This window comes from Primulina tabacum, chromosome 6 (genome assembly GCF_025594145.1).
Source record: "Primulina tabacum isolate GXHZ01 chromosome 6, ASM2559414v2, whole genome shotgun sequence".
Taxonomy (NCBI): Eukaryota; Viridiplantae; Streptophyta; class Magnoliopsida; order Lamiales; family Gesneriaceae; genus Primulina; species Primulina tabacum.
The window spans coordinates 35,609,579-35,633,408 of NC_134555.1; the positions used below are offsets into that span (position 1 = coordinate 35,609,579).

The 23,830-nt window shown below is 37.3% G+C and overlaps 1 protein-coding gene across 1 annotated transcript; it reads left to right on the top strand.

Annotated features, from left to right (window-relative positions):
* Positions 1-10,750: 10,750 nt before the first annotated feature.
* LOC142550205 (uncharacterized) lies at positions 10,751-13,979 on the top strand. Its single transcript, XM_075659443.1, has 5 exons — positions 10,751-11,196; positions 11,287-11,408; positions 11,677-12,885; positions 13,253-13,314; positions 13,653-13,979. The coding sequence occupies exons 1-5, from the start codon at positions 10,751-10,753 to the stop codon at positions 13,977-13,979; spliced, it is 2,166 nt and encodes a 721-aa protein (XP_075515558.1).
* Positions 13,980-23,830: the final 9,851 nt, after the last annotated feature.

Here is a 23,830-nt window from a genome sequence, read left to right on the forward strand (position 1 = left end):
ATTGTTTATCGTGTTCATATATACGTAGAAACATGATTTTTGAGAAAAAAAATCTGACATTTGGTATCAGAGCCATGATACATCTGCCTCAAAAATCCGATATCATAAAATTTTGAAAAATTTCTTTCTGAAATTTGCGTAAGAAGCTTGAAGATCGGGCAAAATAACTTATCCGAGAATTTTGTTCTTGGTTGCACTCTTAGAAAGTGTTGATTGCGTCACTAAATAATTATTTTATAAAGCATTACATAAAGCCAAATTTTTGTTCAGTGAACAGTATAATTTTAAATAATTGAGGAATAGCCACATCATTCTTAATTATAGAAAATTATGAACTAAATAGATTTGGATCACTTAATAGATATCAATTGTAATTAATTATATAAACATAATAAATTTTACCCGTAATAGATTTTGTTATATTTATTTAACTAATTAGGTTAAAATATCAAAATTATATTTTTCTTAATTTACCACATGAGTTAACAGAAAATTTGTTTTGATAGTTTTATCATAAAATTCCAGACAAATCTTATAAAGAGAAATTTTATGTCAGTAGATTTTTAATGATTTACATTGGTAGTGATATTACCTCCAAATTTTAAAAATAATAAGCATATTATATTTTTATGCAGTTATGCAACCTGGAGCACTACAAGAAAAATGATTTTCCTCAGCACGTCATCAACAGCGTGCATTAAAACCACGCCGCGAATATTACTTTTAACGGCGTGCACGCACCCATATGTGAGCTGTTAATATTGTTGCACTTGATAGAAATAACGACGTGCATTAAAAGCACGTTGCGGATAGTAATATCCGCAACATGCATTTATGTGTGATGTTAATAAATTACATAAACGACAGCGTGCATTTATATGTGAGCTGTTAATAACCTATGTAATTTTCGCAGTGCACAATAAAGGCACGCCGTTAATAGTATTATTAAAAGCGTGAATGTTTATGTGCACTGTTAAAAGCAAATCATTTTTTAAAAAAAATCGTGTCTAGCGTGCATGTTTATGTGCGCTGTTAAAAGCAAATCATTTTTTTAAAAAAATCGTGTCTAAACATTAACGGCGTACATTAGTCACACGCCATCAATATTATTATTCACGGCATGCATATTAGCATGCTGCGAAAAATGGGAGCCTAATTGCAATTTCTAAATTAGCGACCGTTTAAAATAAACAGTCGCTGATTTAAAATCCGCGACGGTTTAATAAAAACACCATCGCTATTAGCGACGGTTCTATTTACACCGTCGCTAAAAGTCGCAAATTGTCTATAAATCTCCGATTTCCGTTCCATTTTTCTTCCACACCACTTCACAACACTTAAAATTTTTCTCTCTTATACGATTTTTATTTCGATTTAGGGTACGTTCTTTTGTTTCTATTTTTTGTTAATTTTTTAAGTGTTAGTTAAGATCAGAGTATTGTTATCATAGTCATATTGTAGTTTTTTTTTAATTTTTGTTAAATTATAAAAGTTAATTTTTTTATTTTTACGCAAAAATTAGCGACGGTGTTTAACTGTCACGAAATGTAGCGACAGTTTTTGAACCGTCATTAAATTTAAACACCGTCGCTAAATTAGCGATGGATATTTTATCGTCGCTAAATTAGCGACGGCAGCGACGGTTTTATACCGTCGCAAAACCGTCGCTAATTTGAGATGTTCTATGAATATTAATGGCGTACAATGCACGCTGCGGATAATTGTATTAACGGCATACATTTGCACGATGCGGATAATAATATTAACAGCGTGCACATGTACGTCGCGGATAATCTTGAACTTTCAACAGCTTGCAGTTGTGTAGCGTGCAATGTGCGCCGTGGAAAGAGAATTTGCGCGCTGCGAAAAGCAATTTTTGTTGTAATAAAGTATTTTTGATATGCAATATGACATTCTCGGACTGAAGGGAGATAATTATAGAATATGGAAAGAAAGAATTCTTCTTCAATTAGGGTGGATGAATATTGATTATGCTATACGGAAAGACGAACCATCTGCTATTACTGCAAACAACATTCTAGATGATGTTGATATGGGAGCGATCTAATCGACTATGAGTAATGTTCATAAAGAAAAAAATCTCTGCTGGTATGCCTGGTTCTGTCGATTAGCATAATAGTGTCAAGGAATTAATGAGGCTGTTGATGAACAGTTTCAGTCTTCAGATAAGACACTTGCCAGTATCCTAATTATGAAATTCTCTTCATTAAGGCTCATCAGTGTGAGAGATGTGCGAGAGCACATAATGAAAATGTGGGACATAGTGGCTCGACTAAAGACACTTGAAGTGGAAATGTCTGAAACTTTTCTCGTGCACTACATTTTATGCGCTCTTCCACAACAATATGGACCCTTCAAAATTTCCTACAACACACATAAGGATAAATGATCAATCAATGAATTAATGACCATGTGTGTTCATGAGGAAGGAAGGTTGTGGATGGAAACAAGTGATAATGTATTTATAACTATACAAGAAAAGTGTAAGAGGCAAGCCAAAGTCAAAGGAAAAGAGAAATGAATAATTCCACCCCAACCTGACATCAAGAAAGGATCTAAGTGTTTCTTTAGTAAAAAGACGGGACAAATGAATAAAGATTGCATTAAATTTAAGGACTAACTTGAAAAAAAAAGGTATTCATATTTCATTTGTTTGTTATGAATATAATATTGTTGATATAATTTATAACATATGGTGGATTGATTCTAGTTCTACAATACATGTTACAAATACCTTGCATGATATGCAAAGCCTAAGAAAATCTCAAGGAAATGAGCGGAACATCTATTCTGGAAACAAGATGTCTTCGCATGTGGAGACTATTGGAACTTACTGCCTTATATTGGATAGTGGTTTGATTTTAAAATTTGAAAAGATATTTTATGTTCCTAGTTTTTCTAAGACTATAATTTCGGTTTCAAATATTGTATCCTTTGGTTATTCCTTTCCGTTTTTGGATAAATCAATAAATTTATTTTATAAATCAAATATTGATAGAAATGGTACAATGATTGATGATCTTTTCTCAATTTTTTACAAAATAATAACACCACTATGCATGTTTAGAGAGGTATTAAAAATTGTGTTATAAATGAAGATTCCTCTATATTGTGGCACAGGAGATTGGAACACATCTCCATAGAGATGATTAAAAGATTAGTGAATGATGAGGTACTTAATACTTTTGATTTTACTTATTTTGAGACTTGTGTGGACTGCATAAAGGGAAAACAGACCAATAAGTCTAAAAAGAGTGCCAAGAGAAGTACAAAATATTAGAAATAATGCATTCAAATATTTGTTGTCCAGATATGGACATTCAAGGTCTGAAATACTTCATCTCTTTCATTGATGATTACTCACGATATATGTATATCTACATGCTTCATAACAAAAACGAAGCACTTCAAGCCTTTAGATTTTTAAGGCTCAAGTGGAAAAAGCAATGTGATAAACAAATTAAGATTGTGAGAACTCATAGAGCTGGAGAATATTACGATAGATACACTGAGAATGGACAGGCACCTGGTCTGTTTGCGAAGTTTCTCCAGGAACATGAGATTGTTGCCCAATATACTATGCCTGGTTCTCCTGACCAAAATGGCATAGCTGGGAGGAAAAACCGAACTTTATTGGACATGGTGATGAGCATGTTTAGTAGCTCCAAACTTCCTAAAACCTTGTGGACCAAAGCTCTTAAGACAGCTGTGTATATACTAAACCGAGTTCCAACTAAGGCTGCACAAAGACGCCATTTGAATTATTTAAAGGTTGGAAACCGAGTTTGCAACATATACACATTTGGGGTTGTCTTTCAGAAATAAGAGTTCACAACCGAAATGAAAAGAAATTAGACCCAAGAACTATAAGTGGATATTTCATCGAATATGCCGAAAAATCCAAAGGGTATAGATTTTATTGTCTATCTCACAACACTAGAATTGTGGAATCAAGAAATGCAAAATTTCTTGATAATGATTTTATTAGTGGGAGTGATCATTCAAATGACATAATTCTTGAGAAAGATCACATTAGTTCACAACCCTCTTATTCAAATGATAGATTGATTGTTATTCACACCTCGCATGACCAAACGGGTGTTAGGAAACCAGTTACTGAAGTTCCACAAATCGTTTATGAAGATCCAGTAGATCAAATTGTTAATGAAGAACAACAAAAATTTTTTGATAAGCCAAACAACCTGAGAAGATCTACTAGAATAAGAAGATCAGCAATATCTAGTGATTATGTTGTGTATTTACAAGAATCGAATTTTAACATTTGAACCGAAAATGATCCTGACACGTTTTTACAAGCCATGAGTTGTAATGAGTCAAAATTATAGTTTAATGCTATGAAAGAAGAGATGAATTCTATGGCATTAATAGAGTCCGAGATATTGTTCAGTTGCTTGATGGTGTGAAATCCATAGGATGTAAATGGGTCTTCAAACAAAGAAAGACTCATTAGACAACATTGAAAGATATAAAGCAAGACTAGTAGCTAAAGGATTCATTCAGCAGGAAGGAATCGACTACAATGAGACTTTTTCTCCTGTATCTAAGAAATATTCTCTTTGTATCATTATCGCATTAGTTGCACATTTTTGACTTAGATTTATAACAAATGGATGTGAAGAACTAGAGAAAGAGGTTTATACAAAATAACCTGAAGGATTCTTCTTTAGTAATGGTGAGTATTTGGTATGTAAAATCAAGAAATCTATATATGGATTGAAACAAGCTTTCGTCAATGGTATTTTAAATTTCATGATGTTATCTCTTCATTCAGATTCGTAGAGAACATCATGGATCATTTTATATACCAAAAATTCTGTGGGAGTAAGATTTGTTTACTTATTCAATATGTCGATGATATAATACTTGCAACCATTGACAATGATTTGTGATATGAGGTGAAACAATTTCTCTGTAAAAACTTTGATATAAAGGATATGGGTGATGCATCTTATGTCACTGACATTAAGATATATAAATACCGAATTAAAGGAATTCTAGGTCTGTGTCAAGAAACCTACATCAACAAAGTTTTAGAGAGATATCGGATGACAGATTGTTCAACAAGTATAGTTCCTGTTTTGAAATGAGATAAGTTCAATTTATGCCAATGTCCAAAGAATGATCTAGAGCGGGAACAAATGAAAAACATTCTTTATGCTTCTGTTGTCGGAAGCTTGATAAATGCTCAGGTTTGCACTAGACCTGACATTACATTTGTTGTTTGGATGTTGGGAAGATATCAGAGTAATCCGGGTTTAGACTATTGGAAAGCTGCAAAGAAAGTAATGAGGTACCTTCAGGAGACCAAATATCATATGCTTATGTTCAGACGAACTGAGAATTTGGAAATAATTGGCTACTCTGATTCATACTACGCTGGATGCATTGATTCATGAAAATCCACTTTAGGATATATTTTTATGCTAGCTGGTGGAGATGTATCTTGGAGAAGTGCAAGCAGACATTGACTGCTACTTCCACTATGGAAGCTGAGTTCGTAGCTTCTTTTGAGGCAACCTCACAAGGTGTATGGTTGAAAAGTTTCATTTCGAAGCTTAGAATGAATTCTATATCTAGGCCATTAAGAATATATTGTGACTGTAACGCACAAAAAACCGAACACACTAACCACGTGTATGCATGAAAATGTATATTTAAATGAGTGGTCTAGAAGCATGTTTAAGTATTTGCATGATTTAGTGATTATTTAATCAAATGTTATGAATGTGAACTTTCTATAGTCGAAGTTCTGTAGTCGAATATGTGATGTACGGCAAAGGCGAGAGAACCAGGGAAGATTTTGATAAAGTTTCTATTTTTAGAAAGTTATAAATAGAAACTCTATATTTAGTAAGTCAAAATTAGGAAAACGGTAACCTATTTATAGTAAAGGACGAATTTAATCGGTAACGAACTTTTATTTAGAAAATGAGTAGCTTCGGGCGTGCGATATTAGAAACGAGTAGAACCAAATATTTTAAATATTGATGAGACTTTTTAGTAGAATTAAATATTTAATTAATTAATTCTTTAATTGGGCCTAGATTAGCAAATTTTAAATTAAATAATTAGGGTCCATTAAGGAAACTAAAGCCTAATTAGCAACTAACAACTTAATTAAATAAAATCTAACCTACACCCACCCACAATACACGTTTCTCACACCACCAGCACACACAAACACACACTAGAGTCCTAGGGGTGGCCGAAACCTAGAGGAAGCAAGGAAGGAGGAAAGCTTCGCGTCTCGTTCGTCTCGTCTCGCACCGTCGCTCTTATATTGTAAGAATAAAGGAACAAGGCATGTTTTCAAACCATTATTTATGCACCATTCAATCCATAATAATATTTTATGCATGCTGATGTTGTGTGAAAAATTGTAAGGATGATGGTTTTCAAATTCCATAGTTCTCTATCTTATATTTTCCTAAAAGATCCTTAATGTTTTGTGAATTTTTGAGGAAAGGATGGAAACCAAGGAATTTAAGAGTCGAACTAAACGTTTAAGAGTAAATTTTGAAGGGGATATAATCATAGGGAACGTGTCAAGGGCAGCACACATGCAAACGTAAATCTAAGGAAGGTCGAGAGGGGGAAGGGTTTGAGCTTGGGTTCCTTGGGCCATGGGGGCTGAATGGGACCCTAGACGTGGTCTTGAGGGATGCGTAAGGGTCCTAGGAAGGTCTAGGATGGGTTTGATTAAGGTGTGGACGTGCTGGATTAGGGCTGGAACTGAAACGCCAAACTTGCACTCGTGGGGGGCAGTTTTGGGTGTGTCATGGTTCTAGGGGTTAAGTGATTGTGCAAAGGGCCCTTCCAGGGACTAGGGACGTGCCTTAGGGTCCTGGTGAGGGGATAGTGTGAGCCAAAAGTCGAGCCAAGGGTAGCCACAGCCTCTGGAGCCTTTGTTCCTCAGCTGCACATGAAGAAGCATTCGGCATGCGGCTGTTGTGGGGAGGTTGGAGTGTTGAGCATCTGGTTTGTGTCCAAAAGGGCCTGAACATGGTCTTATTTAGTGTCTAATGAATGGGTCTAGGGCCTGGCTCAGGGTCGGTTCGAGCCGTGGTCCTTTCGGGGTCGTAAATTGCCCGAACGTGTCAAAAAAAAAGGCGAATTGAGCCTATGTTAAATTTTAAATCCATGTTTTTGGTTTTGGCTTGGGCTTGGGGACTTCCTGCAACTTAAATTATGTCTTATGACGTTAATAAAGGTCTGGTCTCGGGTTGGTTCGAATTGGAGGAGTAGTTTGGTAATTTGCTTAACCGAAAACACGAAAACGGTAGTAAACGAGTCATCCGGTAAGCGAATCGAGTCGTTTTTGAAACATAGGTCCTAAGATTGAATTTCCAGAAAGCTACTGGATATATTTGGGTGTTTTTAAAGTTTTGAAATCTATTCGTCTCCTTGTGTCAAAGTTAAGGTCGTCCGGATACGTATAGCGTTGAATATTGTGCGGTCGGTTCGAGAAAAGTCGAGGGTGGTTTGAAACTTCCTAAAACAATTACAAATCATGTTAATATATGCTATTTTTAGAAGTTTTAGTGTATTTTGAACGTATATACTATCTTTAGCAATCTCGACGTCTATGAATGATATAAAGCATCTTTTGACTGAAGGCATGCCACCATTGAAATTTAAAGATCATACAGAAGAATGAGACTTGGTTCCTTTATGTAATTTTGTTGCAAGAACAAATTTAATGAAACTATGATGTGATATTTTCTCATATTTGTTGTGCACACATTCATTGATTCGGGAAATGTAAATAAAGTTGGATCTCGAATAAACATAAGATTTATTCATTAAATTATACAGACTTGAGATACATAATGCATTGTAAAACATGGAAGATAATACTCGCATTTAGAGGACATATCTCCATGATTCATGCGTTTTGAAATGGTAGAAAATTGAGGCACACATGCACCTCTTCTTTTGACTCTCGGGCTCCCGATAAACTCATTGATGATATGAAAAACGCCTATAAATAGCGGTGATTGAGGTGCTTAAGCACACGCCTCAGAAAAATAAAATACACCATCTACAAAAAGTGTTGTCTTTCTTAAAAGGTTTCAATCGGAGGAAAAGAAGAGAACTTACATATTTTCAATGGCCGGAGGTAACACTCGATCCGTTTTCGCATATTTTTTATCATGTTCATATATACGTAGAAACATGATTTTTGAAAAAAATTCTAACAGCCCATTCGCCCAAAACGAGTAGTATTTAAAATTGTAATTGGTTTGTCTTAGTCATATGTCTAATAGACAATAACCAATCAGAGGATCAAAACAATATGTATTTAAATAATAATAATAATATTATTATTATTATATGGGGAAGGTGCCTTGTATTATAGTCTAGTTTCAATAATTCTTCATAATGCATTATTCAATAAATACATTCTAAAATCTTGCTCAAATCCAATTATTTTATGAAATGAGGTTATGCTTGAATTGAAAGAGTTGCATTTCAGAAAATATTTTAGGTGAATCTGAATCATTTCATACTGAGATAAATTTGAAATTATTCCACGGTAATATAGAATTGAAATACACCACAATGAATCAAAAAGTAACCAATTTGGATTTAAAATTCTTTGTCTAGTGAATTTGCCCAAACGAACAAACTGATTTGATATTATGGATCTAAAAATATTAGCTTTAAATCCATCCATTTAAATGCAACATGATGTAATCAAGATGATGAATCATGAATTGATTGGATTGATGAGACAAAAGTTCCATTTCGAATACAATATTGTTTAAAAATTATCAAGTGTCATAACTTAAGCAAATGAGAGTTTTTATTCAGCAGCTAATTCGGAACCACCAAAGAGTAGTTCGCAACTACCAAAGCATATAAGAACTTCCGACCAAGACATAGCTTTCGTACCCAGATCATTCCTTCCGAAATATCGTGTCAAATGAGCATCGACACGTAGGAGTTTAGAGCTTCTGAAGCGGAGATCGGAGCTTCCCAACGGCGAGATGTCAAGGCAGAATCCACATGTAGAAGTCGGAACGTCTGAACCCGAGTTTGGAGATACCGAACTTAGTCTATAAAAAGGCCATCAGATAATCAAAATTTCTCACCAATTTGCCAAGTATTCTCTCATTTTTTAAAATTCTAGGCTTTTTCAGTTGTTCTTGAATTCCGTAGGAATTGCACAAAGCTCGAGGAGTTGGTGGCGACTCGAGGACTAAATTTCAAATCTATCATCCTCAAAGTGTTGTCGACGGATGAAGGTGTGATCTGAGATCCTTAGTTATACTTGGGGGATAGTAGATACATCATGATTAGATAATAATACATTTGTTGTGTTATGATGTATATGATCATCGAGTGGACATACAAGATACCCCACACCAGTTTAGATGTACATAAGTACTGACTGAAATATCAAAAAACGTATGCATGCTTGTGTGTTACATTTTACTTGTCAGATTATGCATGTTTATTTGTCATTATATTTATGCGGCATCTGCATATCAAGTGTAGCCTTGTTTCCATTGAGATAGTCTTGTTGAATAGGGTCACCGAACCCTTTTTCTCTGACGATAGGGTCCCGTGAGACACCAACTGGATTGACAGGATAGTGTGCATAATAACCCATGACATTACAAGTCCAAGATCGTATAGAGTATGTGAAGCGCCCATTGGATCAACAGAAAAGTGTGCGTATACTTTGGCACCTAGACACAACCTAAGCAATAATTTCCGGTTGATCATCTGATCACCAATTTATGGTTCATGCATACACATATAGTGAAGGGAAATATATTTTCTCTAATTAATATGATTTTGTTACTTAAAATAATTTCCCTAATATTATCTCTTCCATGATTAATTTGATTAGGTTAATATTTATTGTAATTTTGCCTTTCTAGATAATATGGTATTTAATGAGATAATTATGCAAATATTGATATGATATGGTATCAAGATTTAAGAAGAGTTTTGTTTCTATTAAACTCTTATTTTTCCTTGTTGAATAAGCTTCCTTGTTGAGACAAACTCTAGGAGAGAGAAGATCTATAAATAAGAGAAACAAGGATTTTGTTGCGGCTTCTTCATCTCGACATTATACACGCACATTGCACATTGTGAGTTTTCAGAGAAAAGATCACAAACGTTGCTGCTGCTTTGGAGATTGTCGTCGGACGTGTTGCCATAGAATGTTGGAAACATCTGCAGACAACATCCGTGACGAAGTTGACTGAAGAGTGTTTCTGTGACTCCAGTTTTTGGCACACGTTTCTTTTGCTTTCTTATTCACGTTTTAATATTGTTGGTTGTTTTTAGAAAGCTTTATTTTCTCAAAGTGTTGAGGAAATTGATTTTCGTGAAAATCACCAGTGATAGGTTTTTGTAAATGTTTTGGTTTTCTAATGATTAATTTTTGCCCTGAGGCAACGCACAAGTATTTATACTTGTGCCTATTCAATCTTGTCTATCGCATTTATTTTAAGTAAATTTGTGTTACAAACTTTAATTTTCCGCTGCATGTTGTCCGAGATGTTGTAACATCTTACACGACATTTAATTCTGATAAAACACGAATTTGCATCATATACTGATTTGGTTATATTAGATATATTTTATTATCTGTCGAACAACACAATATCTAACAAGTGGTATCAGAGCCTTCGCTTGATATACTAAGTGCTGATTCTGGTTTTGTTTTTGTTTGACAGGAATTATTTAAATGGATGCAACACTCGTGAACAACGCACTTCGGCCACCAATCCTAGACGGAACCAACTATAGTATATGGAAAGTTAAAATCAGATATTACATAAAATCCATAGATGAACGGGCTTGGCAGCGTGTTATCAATGGATGGACTCCGCCAAGAAGGGTAAATGAAGATGGTGATAGTTTGGTAAAACCGGAAAGTGACTGGACCACCGATGAAGTGCAAATTTCCATCTACAACTCAAAGGCCTTAAACGCGATCTTCTCATCGGTTGACATGAACATGTTTGGGTTGATTACAAATTGTATTTCTGCTAAGGATGCATGGGATATCCTCCAAAAACACTGTGAAGGTTCTGAGAGTGTGCGACGAACTAGACTAAGGATGCTTACTTCCAAGTTTGAAACTATGAGGATGGAAGAATCCGAGAACATATTGGAGTACGATCGTCGCTTGTAAGAAATTGCTAATGAAGCGTTCAGTTTAGGGGACCCTATCTCTAATGAACGATTAGTTAGCAAGGTTCTTCGCTCTTTGCCTTAAAGGTTTAACGTAAAAATATGTGCAATAGACGAGGCTAAGGACACATCTCAGATGGCTTTGGAAGATCTGATTAGTTCCCTACGCACCTTTGAGATGAACATGGACATGCAGAAGAAAGAAACGGGTAGACGATTGCCTTCCAAGTCTCAAACGACTCCTATAATGATCTTCTTCAAATATCCCAAGAAGTTAATGAATCAGATCTTTGCGAGGACTCCATCGCCTATATCACAAAGAAATTCGGGGATTACTTCAAGAGAATCAGAGATAAAAAGAAATTCGGGGATTACTTCAAGAGAATCAGAGATAAAATGAAGCTGACCATACCTCCTTGACTGTACCATTGACCAAAAACCGTTGGCTGCAAGTGAATCCTTTAGGTGTTGCCTTAGGTATTGTCACACCCGGACGCAACATCTGCGCAAAATTAGTCTGCCTTAAATCTACGTCTTCTGGAAATTTTAGTGAAAATGATGAGGAAGCTGAAAAAGAAGAAATTACTCTTGAAAGCGTACAAAAACTTTATGAAGAGCTGTTTGAAGATTGGACCAAAAAGAACGAGCTTAACTCAAATCTTATGAAAGAAAATACCGAACTGAAATCGGTGGTGGCGAAACTTCAAGTCATTCTTTGCAAAAAGGATGTGGAACTAGGCAAGACCAAGGATGAACTTCAAAAGGCTACTGAAACCTTATCCAAGTTTAATTCAAGCACCTCCAAGCTTGAAACCATTCTTTCAATGGGAAGATATGACAAGAAGGGTTTAGGGTTCAAAGACAGTGTATTTGAATTTGGTGTCTCTTCAAAATCTACTGTTATTGTGAACAGAAAGACTGAAACATTCACACCGGCACAACCTACGCCTTCAACAAAAAGCTTTACTTTGAAAAGACAATCTACTGCACCTGTTCCTAAGAATAGAAAACGAAGGTATGTATGTCATTACTGCTTTAAGCCTGGACATATCAGGCCATGTTGTTTTAAACTCAGGGACGACCGCATGAACCAAATGTCAAGCCGATTGCCAAAAATGTTGCACAACACTTTCCTCAACACCTCCATAAATCGACCTACAGTAAGACAGGTTTGGGTACCAAAGGTAAAAATTCACTGTAATGTTGTGTATACTTCATTAAAAACTAACACTGCAGGTTACTGGTACTTTGATAGTGGAAGCTCACGCCATATGACAGGGTCACGAGAATATCTCATCAATTATGTTGAACAAAAATGTGGTAGAGTAACCTATGGAAGGGGAGCTAAAGGAAAAATTGTTGGAAAGGGAACTTTGAATGTCGAAGGACTACCAAAGCTTCACAATGTGCTCCATGTTGAAGGACTAAACTCAAATTTGATAAGAATAAGTCAATTATGCGATGATAATTTGCATGTCAAGTTTAATAAGCATGCGTGTGAAGTTTTTGATGAATCTAACATATGTAACATGACAGGTACAAGGTATTCGGACAATTGCTACAAAATTGGTGAAGAACTGTCGTGCAAACAGGCACAAATCACTGAACTTGACATTTGGCATCAGAAACTCGGCCATGTAAACTTCAAAACCTTGAAGAATTTGAGTAAATATGAGGCAGTGCGAGGTATGCCTAATCTTTCATATGGAATTCCTTATGTGTGCGGTGAGTGTCAAAAAGGAAAACAGACTCGTGTTTCACACCCGGTGTTGCAAACATCAGGGACAACATGCTGTCTGGATATACTTCACATGGATCTTATGGGTCCTATGGAAGTCGAAAGCTTTGGAGGTAAAAAATATTATTTTGTATGTGTTGATGATTTTTCACGATTTTCATGGATAATTTTTATTAGGGAGAAACCAGACACGTTTGATGTGTTTAAACAATTGATCACAAGAATCACAAACTTCCACAGTTTGAAGGTTAGAAGGATCAGGACGGACCATGGTAAAGAGTTTGAAAATTCTTCATTCTCATTCTTTTGTGACAGGAAAGGAATTACTCATGAGTTCTCGGCACCAAAAACTCCAGAGCAGAATTGGATTGCCAAGCGTAAGAATAGAACACTTCAAGAAATGGCAAGGGTGATGCTGAACTCAAAGAATATCTCAAAACGATTTTGGGCAGAGACCTTAAATACGGCTTGTCAAATCTCAAACAGAGTATATTTTAGAAGCGGCTCAACCATGACATCTTATGAGATAATCATGGGAAAGAAGCCTAATCTCAAATATTTTCATATTTTTGGATGTGTTTGTTACACTTTAAATGGCAGGGATCAGCTTGCTAAATTCGATTCAAAGAGTGATAAGTGTCTGTTTTTAGGATATGCTACTAATAGTCGAGCCTATCGTATGTTTAATCTGCGAACTAGGACTATTATGGAATAGATTAATGTTGTTTTTGATGATTGTACATATCTCAAGAAGAAAACAGCTAAATATGACGTTATTGACCTTCTGGAAAACCCAATCATACTGGAAAATGAAGGTGTTGTCTCAGATGTTGCAACACCTAGCACAACACGTGACACTGAAGTCACTGATGCTGAGGACGGAGCAAACAGTGAGGATGACGTAGTAGATGATGGACTTAATATACAGGCTAAGATCCAGAAAAATCATCCATCATCTCAAATAATTGGAAGTGTGCAAGAAGAAGTCCAAACTCGAAAGAAAGAGAAAGTCGACTACCGAAAGATGGTTGGACTAGTATGAATGAGTACCATGTACTCACAGGTTAGATTTTCATGTTTTGTATCTCAAATTGAACCTAAAAATGTTGTCGAAGCTTTAAAACATGAATTTTGGATCATTGCTATGGATGATGAGCTTGAAAAGTTCGTTCGGAATGATGTTTGGGATTTAGTTCCACCTCCTGACCATGTCAATATAATTGGAACAAAGTGAGTTTTTAAAAATAAAACTGATGAGTCAGGAAACATCATTCGAAATAAAACAAGGTTGGTTGCTCCAGGGTACACACAGGTTGAAGGGGTTGACTTTGATGAGACCTTTGCTCATGTTGCCCGCATTGAGTCAATCCGACTTCTGCTAGCCATTGCATGCTACATGAAAATAAAAATGTTTCAAATGGACGTCAAAAGTGCATTTTTGAATAGTTTCTTGTGTGAGGAAGTACATGTTAGACAGCCTAAAGGATTCGAAGATCCACACAATCCGAATAATGTGTACAAGTTGAAAAAGGCTCTTTATGGTTTGAAGCAAGCACCACGTGCTTGGTATGGCAGATTGACTGATTACTTACTTGATATTGGATTTAAACGAGGTGAGGAAGATAAAACGCTTTTTATTCAAAAATCCAAAGGTGAGATTCTTATTTGTCAAATCTATGTCGATGATATCATTTTTGGTTCCTCATCCCAAAAACATGCTAATGACTTTGTTGAATGCATGTCTACTATCTTTGAAATGAGCATGGTTGGTGAATTACATTTCTTTCTTGGTATGCAAATCAAACAAATGCATGATGGCATCTTCTTGTGTCAAAGTAAGTATGCTAAGAATTTAGTAAAGAAATTTGCAAATGAAAACACCAACCACATGAAGACACCTATGGGCTCAAATGAAAAATTATCCCAAGATGATGCGGCCGAAGATGTTGACAACACCTTATACCGCAGCATCATAGGAAGTCTCCTGTACTTGACCGCTAGCCGCCCAGACTTAATGTTTAGTGTTTGCTTGTGTGCTAGATACCAATCTAATCCTAAGATTTCTCACTTAAAAGCCGTAAAACGTATCCTACGATACATAGCTGGAACAATTGACTTAGGATTATGGTATACTCACGATACCAACTCAAATCTAGTAGGGTTTTCTGATGTCGATTTGGCAGGGGATTTGGATGATAGAAAAAGCACCTCTGGAGGCTGCTTTTACCTTGGAAATAACTTGATATCATGGCAGAGTAGAAAACAGAACTGTGCTTCACTTTCAACTGTTGAATCCGAATGTGTGGCAGTAGGAAGTGGTTGCACTTAACTCTTGTGGATGAATCAAATGATAGAAGATTATGGACTTAAGAGTGAACCTTTAGTGGTGTACTGTGACAATTATAGTGCAATAAACATTTCAAAAAATCTAGTACAACACTCTTGTACTAAACACATTGACACTCGTCATCACTTTATTCGAGATCTAGTAGAGAAAGGATTGATTCGGATGGAATTTGTTGATACAAATAACCAATTGGCTGGCATATTCACAAAAGCATTAGATTTGAGAGGTTCTCCAACCTTAGAAAATCTCTCAGCATGTGTTCTTTCTGATTATTCATAGATGTTGTCCTAGATGTTACAATATCTCGGACAACACCTAACATGCATGTGCATTTCTAAGCATTAGACATTCTGCATTTTCATGCATACTGTGATATGATATGTTGGAATGATGTTGCTTAATCTCCTGTTACACTTACAATTCCTTATTCAATATTGCTTAACACACATGGAAATGAAACATACTCTAATTGAGTCACTAAGTAATGAAGGATAATCTTGTATATCATGAGTTTGTCTCATGTGAAAGGTGATTTGAGTAGACTGAAAATATTTATAAAACATGATCTGTATCAGAAGAAAAGATTGGAAAAAGCTACCTAAAAAAGTCCAATGAAGACTGTGCTTTTAGTGTGGGAGATACCTATTCTGAATTCAATACAAAAATCAAAATAGAAGAAATTGGAAAAAGCTACCTAGAGGTGTCCAAAAGAAGATTGTTATTCTAGTGTGGGAGCTACCACTACTATGATCAATAGTTGCTAAGTGACCAAGTGTGGAGAAAAATCAAATTTTCTTTGGGAATTGTGCGTGTTGTCGGAAGATGTTGCCAACATTCTTGACAACACTTCATCTGTAAACATATCTCATATTTGTTTTCATGTTTTATATTTTTGTTACATCCTGTTATTAGGCATAAATATGTCATGCATAAACATATCATCGTGAATATTGTTGTTCCACAAGGACAAGCGTATTTCAACAAAGTAAAATTCGGTGAAAATCCAGACTTTGCGAAAACATCAATCTATGTGATCATTGATGTCTAGTGGAGGTAAGTTCGATGTGGGTTTATCTCTGGAAATTTTGAAAAATATATTGTGCGAAAACCATCCCAGCAATCGCCTGACAGGGTTAACGGTTCAATTTTAGAGTTTCATTTTCTTACTGTTAGACTTAGGGTCTGTGAGAACCGAATTCCCAGCAGCTAACAATTCCAGCAACAGTCAATAATTCAGAAGATGATATTTTCCAGCAGACGGATTTCCAGCAGAAGCTATTATTTCAGAAGCTGGTATCTTTCCAGCAGATTAGAATCCAGCAGACAGAATCCAGCAGCAGAAGAGCGAATTCCAGCAGACAGTTACTGATTCAGCTTAGACTTGTAACTGAAGCATTAACATGGAATAAAGGCTGTTAATGGCAGATTATGGTCATTACTAGGGAGGCTAACAGTCAGATTTTGGCCTATAAATAACACCCTCAAGTCTCTGAAATGAGTTACACAAGCTTTGAGATTATCACTAAATTTTCGAGTTAAGAGAGAGTGCCTTTGTCAAGCAGTAAAATCCAGTAGCGAGAGCAGCCAAATTCCAGTAGACTTCAGCCGAAATTCTAGCAAATTACAGTAAGTGGGCTTATATATAAATATCTTGAAATCAGTTTGATAATTCTGTTTTAAAGTACATTTTCTGTATGTGTATTTCTGATATATGATTTTGAAGCACTGAAACTCCCTAGTGAACTAATGGTAGGAATATATATTCTGAACATTTATGAATTCTGATTTTGATTCTGGTCTCTCCCCTTAGAGGAGAGAACATATAGGGGACTGATATAAGTTTAGCCATGAAATTCACTAACGTGCTTAGTGCTTACTAATTCTGATTTCTGTTCTGAAACCTGTGATTTCTGAATTCTAGCTGTTCTGAAAAGATGAGTTTCTGTATATTATTGTATTACTATTTCTGTTGAAAACGATTTCGAAAACTAGGAGTTATTCCCGCCCCTGCTTACTGAGTGACAATCATATCACTCACCCACCAAACATATCTCAGATAAGAACGAGGAAGAAATATTAGAAGAAAAAGAGCAGATCCAATTCTGGGGCTGGTGAAGAAGATTATTATTCTCAGTTTATGTTATGTTAATTCCGCTGTATCTGTTAAGACAATGTTATGTCTGATTTTACATTTCCGCTGTAAAACATCAGTATTCGAGTTGTAACAGACAATTGATTTATTTCGTATTATGAATAAAAGACTGGTTTCTGAATTCTGTACTCTGAGGCCTGTTGTTTTCGAATGTAAATTTGAGAGCAACGCCGATGTCAACCAACCCCCGTCTCGGGGCGTGACATTGAAGTGGTATCAGAGCAAACCAGGTTTCATAATCTGGGGAGGAGGAACTAGAAATAATAAGTTCTGATAGAGTTCTGAAATTAATTCCTGAAAGTTACTGAAATAAGCTACTGTAATAAACTTCTGAAAATTTACTGCTGTAATAGACTACTGAAAATATAGACTAACTACGTACAGTTGGGAAAAATCAGTAAAGGAAACCAGTAGCCCGAAACCAGAACCAGTAGATGGAAACCAGTAAACCCAAAACCAGTAGCCCGAAACCAGAACCAGCAGATGGAAACCAGTAGACCCAAAACCAGTAGCCCGAAACCAGAACCAGTAAATGGAAACCAGTAGACCCAAAACCAGTAGCCCGAAATCAAAACCAGTAGACGGAAATCAGCAGATCTGAATGCAGAAGACTGGGTCAGTAGACTCGGAATGCAGCAGACTGGTTCTAACAGTGCTGGAAAAGCAGCAGACTGATTGCAGTAGCATCAGAATTGCAGTAGACCGCGAATTCCAGTAGGCGCATGCAGTAGACCTTGCAAATGGCATGGAAGTTGTGATGTTTTTCGCATAAACTTCAAACGGCCATAACTTTTGATCCAGGAGGAATTTTTACTATTAAGAGTAGGCGTTGGAAAGTTCTCGATGAGAAGAACCTAACCTAGAACGATTCAATCACCGACAAACCCCAAAATCCTTCGTTAAGATAGGGATATCATCATTTCCGTAAAATTTTCCAAAATTTTGAAACTTTGAGGAATTTTATTTTCAAGCGGCTTAATATTTTTGCACCAAACTTGGTACCATTCATGTTCTTGATGTGAAGGATTTTTTGAAAAATTTTCACGCTATTCTGAGACCGAAAATTTTTGAGCCATTTTCTTCTACTAAATGTTATAGGCATACTGATTCTGTTCATTCTATTAATTGTCTATAGTTCGACTTGTATTCTTGATATCGTTTCTGAACCTTCACTTTCATGATTTGGATGTAGGATATGGCTGACCAGAGTAGCTACATTAAGAGCTTAGAGAAGAAGCTAGAGAAACTTAAGGAGCATAACTACTGCCTAGAGCTGGACAAAGACGAGTTAGAGCGTCGAGCAGAACACTTGAGGTGTGATGTTCAACGATATGCTCACTATCTGCATGAAGCAGAAGAGAGGAATAAAAAGACTCAAGAAGAGTTTGAGACCTCTCAAGAGACTGTTGCCGAGTTCATCGAGTTACGTGATACATTAGTTGAGAAGATCCAAATACTTAAGGATCAAAATCACCAACTCGTACACCAGCATAATCAGTACAGTGAACAGACTGATGCTCAGATTCAAGAGCTGCAGGACACTGTTGAAGTTCTTAGCGACCAGAATGCGGTTCTGCATGGTCATATTGAACATCTGGAAGCAGTAGTAGCCAATCATGAAGAAGAACCCGAGGAGGATCCCGAAGAAGAAGAAGATGTTGAAGAGGATCCTATGGATTTGGGATTACGAGAAGTGATAGATTAGATATTCAGTAGTAGTCCTTTGTAATACCACGTGTTCCATTTGCATTTATGTTCTCATTTTCGATGTTTCGTTGTAATTGCACTTTTTGAGGAATCAAAAAAAAAAATTATTTCTATCCATTGGTTCATATTTAATTTTTGGAGCAATTACTCAATCATTGTGATTCCTTTGTTTAGTCTCTATTCTGTCATCAACCTTAGAACTTTCATAATTGTAGGAAATGGACGGAAGACCAGTGAGAAACAGCCGCAACCCTCGTTACAACAATCGTAACAACAACCGTAATGACGAAGAGGCACAACAACCCCAACAGCAACCACCAGCAGTTGGCCTCAGTCAAGTGGATTTGATGGCTATAGCCACGATTGTGGCAACCACGCTACAAGGGTTGGCCAACCCTAATGCTAACCAGCCACCGCCACCACCTCCCGCTCAGAATGGGACGAAACAGCACTATGAGGCTCTCCGAAGAGCAAGAGTTCCAAACTTCGATCGAAGCTCCGATCCTGAGGTCGGACAAAATTGGATGAAGGAGGTGGAGAATCATCTTCGGCTACTTGAGGTTCCACAAGGGATCAAAGTAGATGTGATTACACCTTTTCTTGTGGACAAAGCAGCCAAATGGTGGGAAGGAGTCTCACCAGCTATGGTAAGGGCGGGACCTATCACTTGGCAAAGGTTCAGAGAGGCATTTTTGAAGCAGTACTTCCCGACAGCAGTCCGAGTGCAGAAGCTGTCAGAATTTGAAAGCTTGGTTCAAGAACCAAACATGACAGTGGTAGAATATTCAACTAAGTTCCACTCATTGGGAACTTACTCCCCAACCATCATGGGAGACGAGGCCTTGAAGATGCATCGCTTCAAGAAGGGATTGAACAGCCGTATTCAATCTGCCCTTGCCGTTATCGAGCCCAATAGTTTTGATGAATTGATGGGAGCCGCCATCAGGGCTGAGAATGACATCAAGAGGCGTGAAGGCGAGAACAAACTCAAACGTCCTCAGCCAAGCCAGTACCAATCGGGCCAGCAATTCAAGAGGCATAGGTTTTCAAGCAACCAATTTACCAGTGCTCCATCCAAAAGAACCACTTCTTCTCAATCAAACAAAGAAGGAGTCAAGTGCCAAACTTGCGGATTCACACACACTGGTGAATGTCGTAGGAATTCTGGAGCTTGTTTCCGTTATGGAAAGATGGACCATTGCATTGCTCAATGTCCTCTTCCAGATCCAAGGAACGGACCAGCAGGAGGAACAACTCCAAACAAGCCTAAGGAGAACAAGCCAAATGCTCGAGTTTATACTATCACTCAAGAGGAGGCTGACAACTCAAATGATGTCGTAGCTGGTACCATTCTAATCAATAATATACCTGCTTATGTGTTATTTGATTGTAGTGCTACGCATTAATTCATGTCTAAGAGATTTGCCAAGAAGTTAGGAGCTAAGCCTGATAACTTAGAAGAACCATATAGAATAGCAACTCCTGCTAATCGAATTTTAGAAACTCGCACTCTATATCGGAATATTGGTGTTCTCATAGAAGATCAGAATTTCAAGGAAAACCTGATTCAACTAAACATGGTGGAATTCGACGTAATTCTTGGAATGGATTGGTTAGCCAAGAATCATGCTTTAGTAGACTGTCATGGAAAGACGGTAACCATCCAAGCTCCACACCAAGAGAAACTTTTAGTTCATGGCAAGACCAAAGAACGAAAGACTCTCCTTTCTGCTTCTCAAACTTGGAAAGCCATGAAAAGTGGAGAAGAAGTTTACCTAGCTATGTTAAGCGAGGTAAAGAGAGAAACCACACTTATACTAGAAGAGATTCCGGTAGCACAAGAATTCCCGGATATCTTTCCTGAAGAACTCCCTGGCGAACTTCCCGACCGCGAGGTGGAATTTGAGATTAATTTAGTGCCCAATGCTGCACCAATCTCAAAAGCACCATACCGAATGGCTCTGGCAGAGTTGAAAGAACTCAAAGAGCAACTTCAAGAATTGTTGGACAAGAAGCAAATCCGACCAAGCGCATCTCCGTGGGGAGCTCCTGTCCTATTTGTAAAGAAGAAGGACGGAAGCATGAGGATGTGTATTGATTACAGAGAGCTGAATAAGATTACAATAAAAAACAAGTATCCGCTTCCAAGGATAGATTACTTGTTTGACCAACTCAAAGGAGCTTCAGTCTTTTCCAAGCTCGACTTAAGGTCAGGCTACCACCAATTGAAGGTCAAATCAGACGATATTCCGAAGACAGCCTTCAGAACAAGGTACGGACACTATGAGTTCACAGTGATGCCGTTCGGATTAACAAACGCTCCGACACTATTCATGGATCTCATGAACAGGGTGTTCAAACCATTTCTTGACAAGTTTGTTGTGGTATTCATCGACGATATTTTGGTATATTCATCAAGTGAAGAAGACCACAAAGAACATCTTCGTCTCACCCTCCAGACACTGAGAGAAAAGGAACTGTACGCCAAATTCAAGAAATGCGAATTCTGGCTAAAGAGCGTCGCATTCTTGGGACACATAATATCAGCAGCAGGAGTATCTGTGGACCCTAAGAAAGTCGAAGCAATCTCAGATTGGCCTAGACCAAAGACTGTGACAGAAATTAGAAGTTTCTTGGGATTAGCAGGCTATTATCGAAAATTTGTTGAAGGATTCTCTTCAATAGCCATACCCCTCACCAAGCTCACACAGAAGAACTCTAAATTTCAATGGAGTGAAAAATATGAGCAAAGTTTCGAGACTTTGAAGAAGAAGCTTACATCCACGCCAGTGTTGGTATTGCCAACTGAAGGCAAAGACTTCACCATCTACAGTGATGCATCTAAAGAACGTTTAGGATGTGTACTCATGCAAGAGGGAAGGGTGATTGCATACGCATCAAGGCAGTTGAAACCGTATGAACAAAATTACCCAACGCATGATCTCGAACTAGCTGCAGTGGTATTCGCACTAAAGATTTGGAGACATTATCTTTATGGAGCCAAGTGTGAGATTTTCACCAATCACCAAAGTCTCAAATATTTGTTCACACAAAAAGAACTAAATATGAGACAAAGACGATGGATCGAACTCATGAAGGATTACGACTTGACAATAAGCTACCATCCAGGCAAAGCCAACAAAGTAGCAGATGCTTTAAGTCGAAAGAATATGGGTGAGGTGATCCTGACATCACTTTCAGCACAACCATGTCTTCGAGAGACAATCAAGATGAGTCAAGATAGAGATTCCACTTTGGTGAAACTAAAAGAGCAAGTTAAAGAAGGAAAACCACCAGATTTCGAGACGGATAACAAAGGAATCTTGTGGATGAAAGGACGATTGTGCGTACCAGACATCGTTAACCTTCGACAAGAAGTAATGTCTGAGGCACATAAGTCAAAATTTTCAGTCCATCCTGGCAGTACCAAGATGTACAGAGATTTGAAGAAAAATTTTTGGTGGAGTGGAATGAAGAAAGACGTGGCAATATTTGTTTCCAAGTGTCATGTTTGCCAGCAAGTCAAGGCAGAGCACCAAAGACCTGAAGGATTTCTGCAACCTCTAGAAATTCCAGAATGGAAATGGGAACACATTTCTATGGATTTCGTTGTGGGTTTACCAAAGACGAGACAAGGTCATGACGGAATATGGGTAATCGTAGATAGACTCACAAAATCTGCGCATTTCTTACTTGTCCGCATAAACTATAATTTGGACAAGCTAGCCATATTGTACATGAAGGAGATCGTACGATTGCATGGAGTTCCAGCTAGCATACTATCCAACAGAGATCCTAGATTTACGTCCCATTTTTGGAAGAGCCTTCAACAAGCTATGGGAACTAAAGTTACGCTTAGTGCGGCTTACCATCCGCAGACTGATGGCCAAACTGAGAGGACAATACAAACTCTAGAAGATATGCTGAGAGCATGTGCCTTGGACTTCAGTGGTAATTGGAACGAACATCTGCCCTTAATCGAGTTCGCATACAATAATAGTTACCACAGCAGCATTGGAATGGCACCATATGAAGCTTTGTATGGACGAAAATATCGATCACCACTGTATTGGGATGAAGTAGGGGAAAACGCCATCGTTGGACCCGAACTAATCCAAGAAACAGTGGATAAAGCTGCTTTGATCAAAGAAAGATTAAAAGCTGCACAAGATCGACAGAAAAGTCGGGCTGACTTGAAAAGAAGACCCGTGGAATTCGAAATTGGAGAGAAGGCATATGTGAAAGTGTCACCCATGAAGGGTGTAATCCGATTCAATAAGGCTGGGAAACTGAATCCCAGATACGTCGGACCATTTGAAATTCTTGAGAAAGTGGGAACACTTGCTTATAGATTAGCACTCCCACCCGACATGTCAAGAATTCATAATGTATTCCACGTCTCGCAGCTGAGAAGATATATTTCTGATCCGAGTCACATTCTGGAAGCTGGACCACTTCTGGTTGAGAGCAATCTGAATGAAGAGCTGAAGTATGAAGAAATTCCGATTCGAATTGTGGATTTCAAAGACCAAGTACTAAGGCGACGAACTATTCCATATTGTCAAAGTACAATGGTCCAACCACACCGAAAGAGAAGCTACTTGGGAGTTGGAAGAAAAGATGCGAGAACAATACCCTTATCTCTTTGAAGATCATGTATAGCCAAGTTTCGAGGATGAAACTTCTC